This window comes from Rasamsonia emersonii (assembly GCF_000968595.1).
Source record: "Rasamsonia emersonii CBS 393.64 chromosome Unknown ctg1118621760681, whole genome shotgun sequence".
NCBI lineage: Eukaryota > Fungi > Ascomycota > Eurotiomycetes > Eurotiales > Trichocomaceae > Rasamsonia > Rasamsonia emersonii.
This window is the reverse complement of record NW_013562814.1, coordinates 3,557-14,847: the sequence shown is the minus strand read 5'-3', so window position 1 is coordinate 14,847 and position 11,291 is coordinate 3,557. Positions and strand designations below refer to the sequence as shown.

At 50.3% G+C, this 11,291-nt stretch overlaps 3 protein-coding genes across 3 annotated transcripts; all 3 read left to right on the top strand.

The window, feature by feature from the left end:
- Window positions 1–79: 79 nt before the first annotated feature.
- T310_8220 (Chitin synthase F) lies at window positions 80–1,078 on the top strand (the record flags this gene model as incomplete). The annotated part of the gene is made up of 2 exons (XM_013468999.1): window positions 80–890; window positions 975–1,078. Coding segments are annotated over 2 exons (915 nt in total), but the record flags the coding sequence as incomplete, so codon positions are not given.
- Window positions 1,079–3,695: 2,617 nt separating this feature from the next.
- On the top strand, window positions 3,696–6,325 carry T310_8219 (WD repeat protein; the record flags this gene model as incomplete). Its single annotated transcript, XM_013468998.1, has 4 exons — window positions 3,696–3,731; window positions 3,822–4,692; window positions 4,756–5,054; window positions 5,126–6,325. 4 exons carry the CDS (start codon window positions 3,696–3,698, stop codon window positions 6,323–6,325), a joined length of 2,406 nt encoding a protein of 801 aa, XP_013324452.1.
- A 1,231-nt stretch (window positions 6,326–7,556) lies between these two features.
- T310_8218 (uncharacterized protein) lies at window positions 7,557–8,256 on the top strand (the record flags this gene model as incomplete). Its single annotated transcript, XM_013468997.1, has 4 exons — window positions 7,557–7,686; window positions 7,747–7,766; window positions 7,837–8,167; window positions 8,228–8,256. 4 exons carry the CDS (start codon window positions 7,557–7,559, stop codon window positions 8,254–8,256), a joined length of 510 nt encoding a protein of 169 aa, XP_013324451.1.
- Window positions 8,257–11,291: the final 3,035 nt, after the last annotated feature.

Genomic DNA, 11,291 nt, shown 5'->3' with positions numbered 1-11,291 from the left:
CCCCCCCCCCCCCCACCCAATCCTTCCAGCCTATTCTTCCTTCTTTTTTATTCCAGCTTTTTGCTGACCGTGATTTAGATACTTCATTTCCCACCATCAGGCGAAGGCGTTCGAATCCGTCTTTGGTGGTGTGACCTGTCTGCCGGGATGTTTCTCCATGTACCGGATCAAGGCGCCCAAGGGAGGCCAGAACTACTGGGTCCCGATCTTGGCTAACCCCGACATTGTGGAGCACTACTCGGAGAATGTGGTCGACACGCTGCACAAGAAGAACCTGCTTCTGCTGGGTGAGGATCGGTACCTGACGACCCTCATGCTCAAGACGTTCCCCAAGCGGAAGCAGGTCTTCGTGCCGCAGGCGGTCTGTAAGACCACCGTGCCGGACAAGTTCAAGGTGCTTCTCTCGCAGCGTCGTCGGTGGATCAACAGTACCGTCCACAACCTCTTCGAACTGGTGCTGGTGCGGGATCTGTGCGGCACGTTTTGCTTCAGCATGCAGTTTGTCGTTTTCATCGAGCTCGTTGGCACGCTGGTCTTGCCCGCGGCTATCAGTTTCACCTTCTATGTCGTGATTATCTCCATTATCCGACAGCCGGTCCAAGTCATTCCGCTGGTGCTTCTGGCCCTCATCCTTGGTCTGCCCGGTGTGTTGATAGTCGTGACGGCCCATCGGTTGGTCTATGTCGTGTGGATGTTGATCTACTTGGTCTCGTTGCCCATCTGGAACTTTGTCCTCCCGACGTACGCCTACTGGAAATTTGACGATTTCACATGGGGTGACACGCGGCAGACGACAGGAGACAAGGCGAGTAAGGGAGGTCATGGTGATGGTGAGGGTGAATTCGATAGCAGCAAGATTACCATGAAGCGATGGCGTGACTTTGAAAGGGGTACGTACGGGACGAGTCCTCTCTCATCTGCTTTTCATTTTTTTTTTTTGAAACCGCTTTACTGACACCCTTTTCTCTGTGCAGAACGACGTCTCAAGAACAATGCGGCGCAGTGGTCGCAGCAACCCACGTCCGGTGGCGGGTATCCGTCATATCAGGGCGGTTACGAGGGCTATTCGGACTACTAGTCGAGAACCTCTTCCTCGCGCCGTTTTCTTGTATCTTTTCTGGACATATCCTTTATATCATCTTTTCTTGATATGATATTGCATGTCTGGTACCATTTTGTATCTTTTGTCGCGGAATGCTGGGAGTGTGCTAACCAAAACAAAAATCTATCACGGGCGGAGTTTCTTCTTTGATGACGGACTGTCGTGCTTGCAAGAGCGTATCTGAAGACAGCCTTTTTATCCTGTTTTTGCTTGGGGACATATTATTTGTTGGGCATTTTATTTTTATTTTTTTCCCTTTCCGATTCGACTCGACGTTGATGTCTAATATTGCCCCCCTTCGTGTTTCCCTTCGTATTCTTTTTTCCGCTGTACATCTCTTGTGATGAACATTGGTATCTAGCTCCAGCACCCTAATATATTGTATCATTGCATGCCTTAGACTATGTCTAGTAGACTAGATATCAGTCAATGCAATCTCCATGATACGCCACAGGTCTCTCGGGGTCCCCGATGTCAACGTTGCAAGCATCCTGCCCCATATTGCTTTTTTGCTGTCCTCTTTGTGACTTGTCACATGGAGCTGTCGTCTGAGAATTGCTCCCATTGGCTGAGCCTGGCAGCACAGCTGGCGGCCATTCCGTTTCGATCGCCGGCTGCAGGCGCGATGGAGCATTTGCGTCTGGAGGAGGTGAAGCTATGACTTCTGCGATCATCGTGATACAATTTTTATCAGTTGTTATTTTTTCCGAGACAACGGCCTTGGCATCGATCCTGCTTGTTCTTTCCGGCATGCCCATCTGTACTCCAAACTGGCAGGCGGTCGCTGCTCTGGTCCCCGGCATAGGAAACCGCTTCCACCTGGGGTTGGCTTGGTGCGTGCACCTGCCTAGAGGGGTTAGGAGGCAGCGTGCCAGCAGGGAATACCATGCCAGATCCTCGTCCGGCGTAATTAGTATTATTAGTTCGATTCTTCTGCTGCTTCGAGTCTTCGTCTGCCCGACAGCGCATCTCCAGCCCTCCAGAGCGGAGACGGGCGTTGAAGGTTATTTGGCGACCGATCTTCCCCACTCGTGACCGCCCGAGATCCATCCATCAACTCCCTTCCCCCATATCTGCCCGCATGACAGATATCAGCTCCCCTATCTCTCGGCAGTACTCTTGGACAGGGGATCATTACGACCGGGCCCGGCTCTCGATGCTCCGTCTGCATTGGAATTTATTTATTTATGGAGTATCTCCTGGCTCTTCCCGCCCTCCCTGCCTGTGACTGCATCGGGATTCGCTGCGCGCTCGCACCCTTGACCTCGCGTCCACTGGAGCCATTAATCCCCTCGAGGCCTTCCTGGACCCTGCGCCATCTGATCCGTCAGAAATTTCTGTCTGGCGATTGGATTATTCCTGGTCGGTCTTTTCTCTCCGTCGCCGTGTCCATCGCCAGCCCGCTGTCAGCCGCACTCTGCATCTCGCCCATTTCTGCAGTAATTTATTTACATTTCTCATCTCTCCTCGCTACAGACTCTGTAAGTCGCCATGAATAATCGTGCTGCACTGTCTCGATGCCCCTCTGAACCCAGACCATTACATTGTTCCCCCCCACATGCGTCCCGCCGGCAGCCGTCATTACTCGCTGTCCGTCTGCCCCGCGCGGAGGGAGAAGCTGCTCGACAGCGGGCAGGCTATCGGAGCATGGGACACCGACGCCGCGTTCCAGCTAAGACGCCCGTCAGCGACTGTCGCTTACCGCTATGATATCCCCGAATCGTTCGTATCGTATTGTTTCATTTCTTATTTGCTTTTCCTGACCAGACTGGCCTTTCACATGGGATTCCCCTTCACCTTACGTTCCCTCGAATGAGCGGTGATACGACAATGCGGCTGGTGTTATTTGTTTTTCTTCTAGATGGATCTTGAGCTAATGATATCGTCTTGCACTTAGTCTTCGTTGCCTGCTTCCAGGAATTGCGCGGGGGATAATCCTCGCTCCTTGTCGACGTACCCTGACAGCTTCCGTGCAGGCTGGCTGAGTCGATCAAGCATCACACTGACCGCCTCATAACCCGGCCATCCTCCCTACGTTATTGGGCTGCCTCTGAACGCTTAGGGTCAGCGTTGTACGACAACCTGCCCAGGCCTGCTGCTGCGTGCTCTTACCGAAGCTGCTCTCGAGAGGTTCGATTGGAGCTTGTAGTGGCATACCGCGTATCTTGGGAGCCTTGACCTGGCCTCTGTCGTCCATTCGACACCAGCACAAAAAGCTCCCTCTGATCGGTCCCGATCGGATTTCATTCGTGACTCGCTAACGCAGGGAATCCACTGCATCGGGGCATAGCTTGTGGAGGCAGCCGTAGCTGCAGCGGATGCCAATTAACTGAAGTGGCAGGATCCCTGTTCACGATCGTCAGTGTGTCGCCCCACTCGGATTATTCTACGCTCTAAAAGTCCTTGGCCGAGAACATCGTGGTTGGATCGGGCCGTTATTTGGAGTCGGCAACCAGCAGCAATAATATCTGGATTCTGGCCGCCGCTGTTGGGTCTACCAGAAACATTCCGGGATCAAGATCCGCCTGTCTCGTGCTTGACCCCAGCACGCGGTGAACTCTTTTCTGGAAGAAAAAAGAAACGTAGGGGTACAATGGAGCGTTGTGTCTGGGGCCGATCGAACCGAACGGTGATGGGGAGAGCGTGAATCGAGGATCTGTCCCGGTTTAGCCTTCCACATATCCGATCTACAATTCCACTCTACTTTGATATTACACAGAAACTGTGGTCAGCATCGAATCGTCTGCGAAGAGGTCTTTCCATTGTGCCGTTGCAAATGACGGAGTCGTTAGGATCGGGTTTTGACCGCATTCGTGCGGCTCTCATGTCACCCACGAATATTGAATCTCACATACCATCTTCGCCTTCTACAGGACGCTCCCCGGACAACTCAGAACCCGTGGATGAAATCCCGTTTGGTGCGAATACTCCGGACTCGTCCGAGCCACCGGAGATGGGACCGAGCACCCATATTATACATGGCACGCTCGATGAAGCGCCACGTTTCGCAGTCCCACACGGTACATACGTCACTACGCCGCAAGAGGTGGACTCGTCAGTCACTGGAGCTCCTATGGCTGCATCAGCGGAGCGGTTTGGCTCCGATTCGGAGATGGCTGAGGGCCCCGAACTAGGACAAGCCGCCGGGTTCACTGTCTACATGAACGGTAGTGCCGATCTGGAATCTTTTCTGGCCCATCTGGCTCAAAGCACGCATGGTGGGAACAACGTTGCTATATCTGACGATACAGAAAATGAAAATGGCGGCGGACTCATTCAGGATTGTGATTCCCTGATTTATGATACGCCGTCACCTTTCGTCGACTCGGAGGATGACGGCAGCGACCCTGATGACACGAGGAAGTTCTATTTAGGAGACGACGATTACGATATGGATGAGGCAAGATGGTTTCACGACAGGCTGCAGATGGACAATCGCGATGCTTACCGACACGTTGGCTATCAGCCAATGTTCCAACGCTCCGACCTATCGGGGTTTCCGATGCCTGCGGGTTCGGGCAACCAAAACTCTTTTGAATCTGAGGAGCTAAGTGATGATACTCACTGGGGAGCTCCAATGCCAGGATCGAGTAAGACAACTTCCCCCCTCCCGCTTGTCAACCTATAGCTCGCTGACATGGTGGATTGTCTAGCTCATGAACGGAACCTCACAGTCGAGCAGTTCATTCGGCAATGGCTCGCTCGAACCTCCATCAGCTCGCTGAAAAGTTTGATGCGACTTCAGGTTCCTCGCCCGTCACTCGAGGCAACAAACGTTGCGAATTGGATTCGTCCGGAGAAGATTGTTCGCCCTCCAGACTACCCACATGACTTTTACGACATTCAACAAATCCCCTGGCGGGAGAAGTTGCAAGTTGATCGGGCCGATGCGCGGGCGTTACGTGACGCGTGGTATACGTCGTATCATAATCTGGAATACACGCCGCGGGGGGTTCGTACCCATGACCATTTCGTACCCATGACCATAATCCTTCTGACCATGCTAACCTGGACGTATGCTAGTTCGAAAACAAACTCCCTCGTGAAGAATTCTATTTTCGAGAAGAGGCCATGTACACGCGATGTCGAGCCACGATCGAGCATTTTCAACTTCGAAACTTGATGTCCGTCACGTCACATAATACCGTCCAGTTTTCTCACGAATCGAAACTGTATTCGTGGATTCCGGCCTATAACCATCTGACGTGTCTGATCGACCTATCGAGACCGTCACCAGAAACGGGGTTCCAAGGTCCGGTGAAGGTCTCCACCATGAAGTCCAGATTCGGCGTTTCTATTGCCGGTGGATTCTGCGGGGAGTATTGCATGCATGTGGAGGGCACGCAAGAGCCAAACGTCCAAGGCTTCGTCACGAGAGATTTCAACGGGATCACAAACCATATTGAAATCATCCGGCACCGCACAAATCGATCTCCAATGGCGGTCTTTGCATCGAATGACAAACACATTCGCATCCTGGACTGCGAGACCAACACTTTTGTCGCGGAGCACGCTCTGTCTCGTGCCATCAACTGTTCGGACACCTCCCCCGATGGCCGGCTTCGCGTCGTTATTGGCGACTCTCCCGACGCATGGGTCATCGAGGCGGAGACAGGCCGGCCGATCCAGCCGCTGCGGGGCCATAGAGATTTCGGGTTTGCGTGTGCCTGGTCTCCGGATATGCTGCACATTGCGACGAGCAACCAGGACAAGACGGTGAACATCTGGGATGTGCGGACGTGGCGTATTCTAGAGACGATCGATTCCGATGTGGCAGGCTACCGGTCTTTGCGGTTCTCGCCGGTTGGCGGGGGCCCTCGTACGCTTCTCATGTGCGAGCCAGCGGACCGGATCTCCATCGTCAACGCCCAGACGTATCAGACTCGGCAGGTCCATGACTTTTTCGGGGAGATTGGCGGCGCCGACTACACGCCTGATGGCAGCTCGATCTGGGTTGCCAACACGGATGAGGTGTTTGGAGGGTTCATGGAGTTTGAACGGCGGCAGTGGGGTCAGCAGTTTGGCTTACCATTTGCCGCGACAGTGGCTGCCAAGCGGCCGTTGGACGAGGGGCGGCCTGTCTATAGTCGGGATTTGCCTCACGAGTGGATGAGTGAGGCTGCGTTGGAAGAGGACGAGCGCTGTGTTCTCAGTGCGTCTGAAAGACGGCTCCGATTTCTTCGAGGTCTTAGCGACGAGGCGCATGATAATCTTCTCCTTTAGCTTGGATTCTCCGGAGACTTGGATGGAGACTTTGATTCTCTGGAGACTTTGATTCTCCTGTGTCTAATATTTCGGATATCCATTCACTGGGCGTTTTGGTTTTTCAATGGTTCGGAGTGTCACTTGCATATCATTTGCATAAGACTCCTTTTGTGGTTCAGCTGGCGAGAGCCTCAGCCTAGGATCTCTTAGGAAAAGCCATGTGCAGTCTGCGTAACTTCGCAGCAAATTAATTCAGGAATAGATAATTCGACTGTACTACTCGAAGCCAAATATATACTCTATTGGAGGATATTAAGTTGAAAGTTGCCTTTAGCAGGCAGACATAGAATTTAATTACCTTTCCAGCATACTTTGATTACCTTCTCCTCTACAATATATACTTCATACACTGCTACTGCTACTTACGGTAACTAAATTACCGTGTATGTATGTACAGTACAGTACTTAATTTTCACCAGCGGTCCTGGGACGGGACGGGACGGGACTAGGTATTTATTATTTAAGGGGCATCACCCCTGTCATATGCTGATTACCTTCGACATTACCTAGGTAGCATTGCAATTACAATTGCAAACAAAACAAAACAAAACAAAACAACTACAGTTCTGCAGAAGACTTGCTGAGTGAGTTCGTTTATTTCCATAACTTAAGTGCATCTGTCTGACTCTTATTTATATAAATATTTACATGATCGACTTCCTTTTGCAAAGACTTCTACTCTGTAGAGCTGGTGGTTCCGGCAACAGCAACAGCGCTGTATACAGTTCGAAGGTCACGAACCTTGACTCCCTTTTTTTAATACTGGGCATTGTTGTTGTTGTGATTTCTATTTCTATATAAGAGGACAAAAAAAACAAGCCCTACATACAGTACACTCATTACATGTATGTATACACATACACGGATTAGCCTTACCAGGTACAGTACAGTCTTTTGTTTTATTTATTTTATTTTTTTTTAAAAAACATTAATTTATGTATGCTAGTTATTAGTCGATTTGATTTGTCTGCACAATCAATCCTGATAAATCTGCAAATGTGTCTGTGTATCTGTGTGTTGTGTTGTGTCTGCCTGAAACTGATGTCCTCAGGAGGAGGAAGAAGGAGGTCTTATTTATATACAAGAGGAAAGAAGGAGAGTTCTCTTGTGTATAAATGTAGGTGCATATGTGTAGATATGTACAGTATGTAGATACATATATCCATACAGGACCACCGTTCTGATTCCGATGGCTTCGCTGAGTCCGCCAAACAGGGATATGCGTGATATCTTCACTACGTTCTTTAATGCTGGTGGGTGGTCGACGAAGGGATTGTCTGTCTGTGTTGGTTTACGGGGGTTTGCGGTCGTGTTCCTTGGTAGGTATTATTTATTCACCCTTGACCTACTTGCCCTGACGCTTCGCTGACACTAGCCAGGCGCTGATGGTGCCATCCATGTAAGAATAACTTTGAGAAGAACACCCTTCAATCCTCTACAGTATATGTATGATCGCTAACCTTCCCTAGGTGGCCGAAGAAGTAGGAAACAGCACCCTAAACGTCCCCCGCTCACTAATCGTCTCCATCCCTCTCAACGGATGCCTCGGATTCGCAATTCTGATCGTCTTCCTGCTCTGCGCTGACGATCTGCAGGCCGTTCTCGAGAGCGGGTCAGCGTTCCCATTCATCGAGATTATAGTCAAAACGCCTAGGCAGCACCGGCGCAGCGACGACACTTGCAACCCGGGTCACTATCCTAAATCTGTGCTCTTGTCTGGCTATATTGTCTGCTGGGGGCCGGATGATTTTGTCTTTTTCAAGAGACCAGGTTGTGCCGGGCTGGCGACAGCTTCTGAAGGTAAGTAAAGCTTCCCGCCGTTCAACCATAAGGTATATGCCGCCCTGATTGTTCTTCCAGGTCAACCGGCGTACATCGATCCCGACTAACTCCACCTATCTTCTCGTCGTCATCGGTGTGCTTCTCTCATTGATCAATATGGGAACCTCGACAATCCTGAATAACATCTTATCGCTGGGCCTTGAGGCGCTCTATTTCTCCTACCTGATGGCTCTTTCTCTCCTCCTCTATCGCCGGTGGAGAGGACAGATCGCAGAGCCACGGGACGTCGCCGCCAATAAACCCGCCAAAGACACTCGTACTCCATATATTTGGGGCCCCTATCGAGTAAAAGGCTGGCTGGGGATTGCTAATAACATCTTCGCCATCATGTATTCCGTCCTACTATTTTCTTTGGTTTCTGGCCGGAAGTGTCCCCGACGACAGCCAGTAATATGAAGTGGAGCGTGGTGGAGATTAGCGTCGTTGCAATCGGAAGCATCGTGTATTATATTGGCTGGGCACGGAGGCAGTATCAGGGTCCGATCGTGGAGGTCGAAGTTGCTAACTGATGGAAATGATATCTGGAAGCGCGTCGATAGTAATGCTGGGTAAGGCCTTTTTTTTTGATAAGTTCAATAAGCTCGCTCTTTGAGGTTATCGTCGCGATGAACGATAGATAGTCTTTAGACGCGTATTAATGGCGCCAGATTGACCAAGTTGACTGGTGAGAGTGCCTTCGCATCGATTGTGGCGTTGGAAAGTGGAGTGTGTAGGCGAAGGCGCTGGAAAACATCAGTATGATGGGTCGCCAGATGTTACCCTGCATTTTATTTGTGATACAACGGGAGATGTAGTCATTGAGTGGCTGAACGTCATTTTCAATTGCAGCCATGCTGCGTTGAGGTCTTTTCAAATGGCCCTATCCATATACAGCGTATGTACTTGTATGTGTCGATGTCCATCTAGCACAGAGTATCAGTTAACATCCCCCTTGTGATAAATCAAGACCGCATCGCGATACGTCGACCTATCGTCCTCGCCATACTGATACAACGTCTTCTTGGTGAACTTACGCTATTTGATCTTTTTTGACTACACATTTTCCATTTTCAGCAATTTATTTGGCTTCCACACCTTTGAAATCTTTCAGTTCGCCTGCAGCAGCATTGCTGGGTCAACACTGTAGACTTATCAAAACAAGAGAAGAAAGATGACTCAGTCGAGGGCAATGTGATCCATGATGTAGAAGTGTTCGTACACACAAGCGCAATCAACACTAGTTGTTCACTAGCAGAAATGGAAATATGTTCTTTCTTCTCGAGGTCAATTGACATCTGCGTGGTTTGTTTTGCAGAGGTAATTTTCTCCTGCTGTCGTCTGCTGAAAATAGCGAATAACGGAATGGAACGGCAGCTTTTCAGCGCATTCTCGCTGTAGGGCCAGGTCCAAAAGTTTTGTACGACGGAGCGCCTTCAGAGACTTGAAGCACTTGTGTGGAATCAGGGAGGTGATGTAGAAAGGGCTCGTATGTGTATGCTGGACCGAGCAGGGTTTTGCTTCGAGCGGAACACCGGATAATACAGTTGGTTTTTCCATTGACCATGATCCAGATTGTAGGCTCTTGGGGCACTCGTGACCCACGAACTTAACCCAGGGCGGCGTCTTGTATGTATGTACTGTACATACATGTATGTACAGTTCGAGCCGGACTCTTTTCGTGAACACGAACAGCGATTGATGTTCCGAGAAGGCTGGAAACATTGCGTTATCGCTCGTGCGGACGTGAGAACAATGTACTTGGTAATACATGCTTCTGGCGTTTTTGACCTTCATGGTATGCTGTGCGCAATGGTCACCGCATTTTGCAGTCGTCCTTCACACGTCTTCAATGAGTCGATTGATTCCGTCGTCAATGTCATCCGGCTCGTCGTCTCGTTCTTCGCAGAGGCGTTTCAAGAGCCGTTCTTTTGTCGAGTTGACGTGATGTCGCCGTTCAGTGGTAGAGCTGTATTCCTCTGCTGAACGCTGCCGTTGGATGGGTTGTCTGTCCCATTGAGATGGTCCAGGTTGTTGGACCCGATAACAACGGAGATGAAATCCACCATACGCTCACTGCGCCACGAGGAGCATAGCAGGGTCTTAAAGGCCAGGTATCCAATCCATGCGTCTGTGGTAGCTGAGCCTATATATTGTATGAGGAGCATGGCAGAGTCTTGGAGGTCAGATTCCATCTAGGAGGCTCTAGACGAATAGCACAAGTCGGTGGCAAGAAACCAATAGTCGACCCGGTTGAACTCCGGGTGTTCCTTAGAGCGATGTCTGTTTCTATACCATGCCTTTACCGGTGGAGCCTTCGGCTGCTCTGCAATGTTGGTGAGGACTTTTTGAACTTCAGAGTCCTCATCTGGCTGATAATCAAATGAACTATCCTTGTCTGCCGAAGTAGTCTGGATTGAATCATTATCCGAAGTCCGAAACCGTAAGGTCCAGCTTCTCAATTTCTGCCCTTTTTTTTTCGGCTTCTTCGAATACGGGCTTCGAAACTGGTATTGTACTCGCGGGTGGCATTGGAAAATCTTTCAAAGGCCTCTTCTGCCAGTTGCTGATAGACGTTGGTGGATGCGCCCTGGTATGGCCAGATCAGATTGGGCTTGAGACGGGCTCCTGTCTTGTTGACGATGGAATAGGTGACGCGATGCTGCTGCCGGTCCGTCTTGTCCTCCCTGACTTAGAGAAAGGTGCTTTCTTTTGTAATGTGCTTGTGGTTCTTAGGGGACGTTATCGGTCGGTACCGCAACTGGAACCATGTGAAAGTAGCCTAGTTTTCTGCGGTTCTACTGAGCTAATTTGGGAGGTCTTGGGACGTTGAAAGGCGGGAGGCGATTGGCGTCCAGGAACCATCGGAATTGGAGCTTGATAAAGTGAAAAGACTGTCTGGCGTCATCTATGTTATTATGTGAGTCCCTGAAATGTTCGTCCACAATAGGTACTGGTCGACCCTTGTCGCGAATGTGTAGCGTCTGGGGCTGAACATTGAGGTATATCCAGAAGAGGATGGTATTTGCGTTTCGACGGTGTCTCCGTATGAATGGCCTTGTCTACCAGCTCGGACAAAGTCTTCAGATCGTCTTGAGAATGCGTG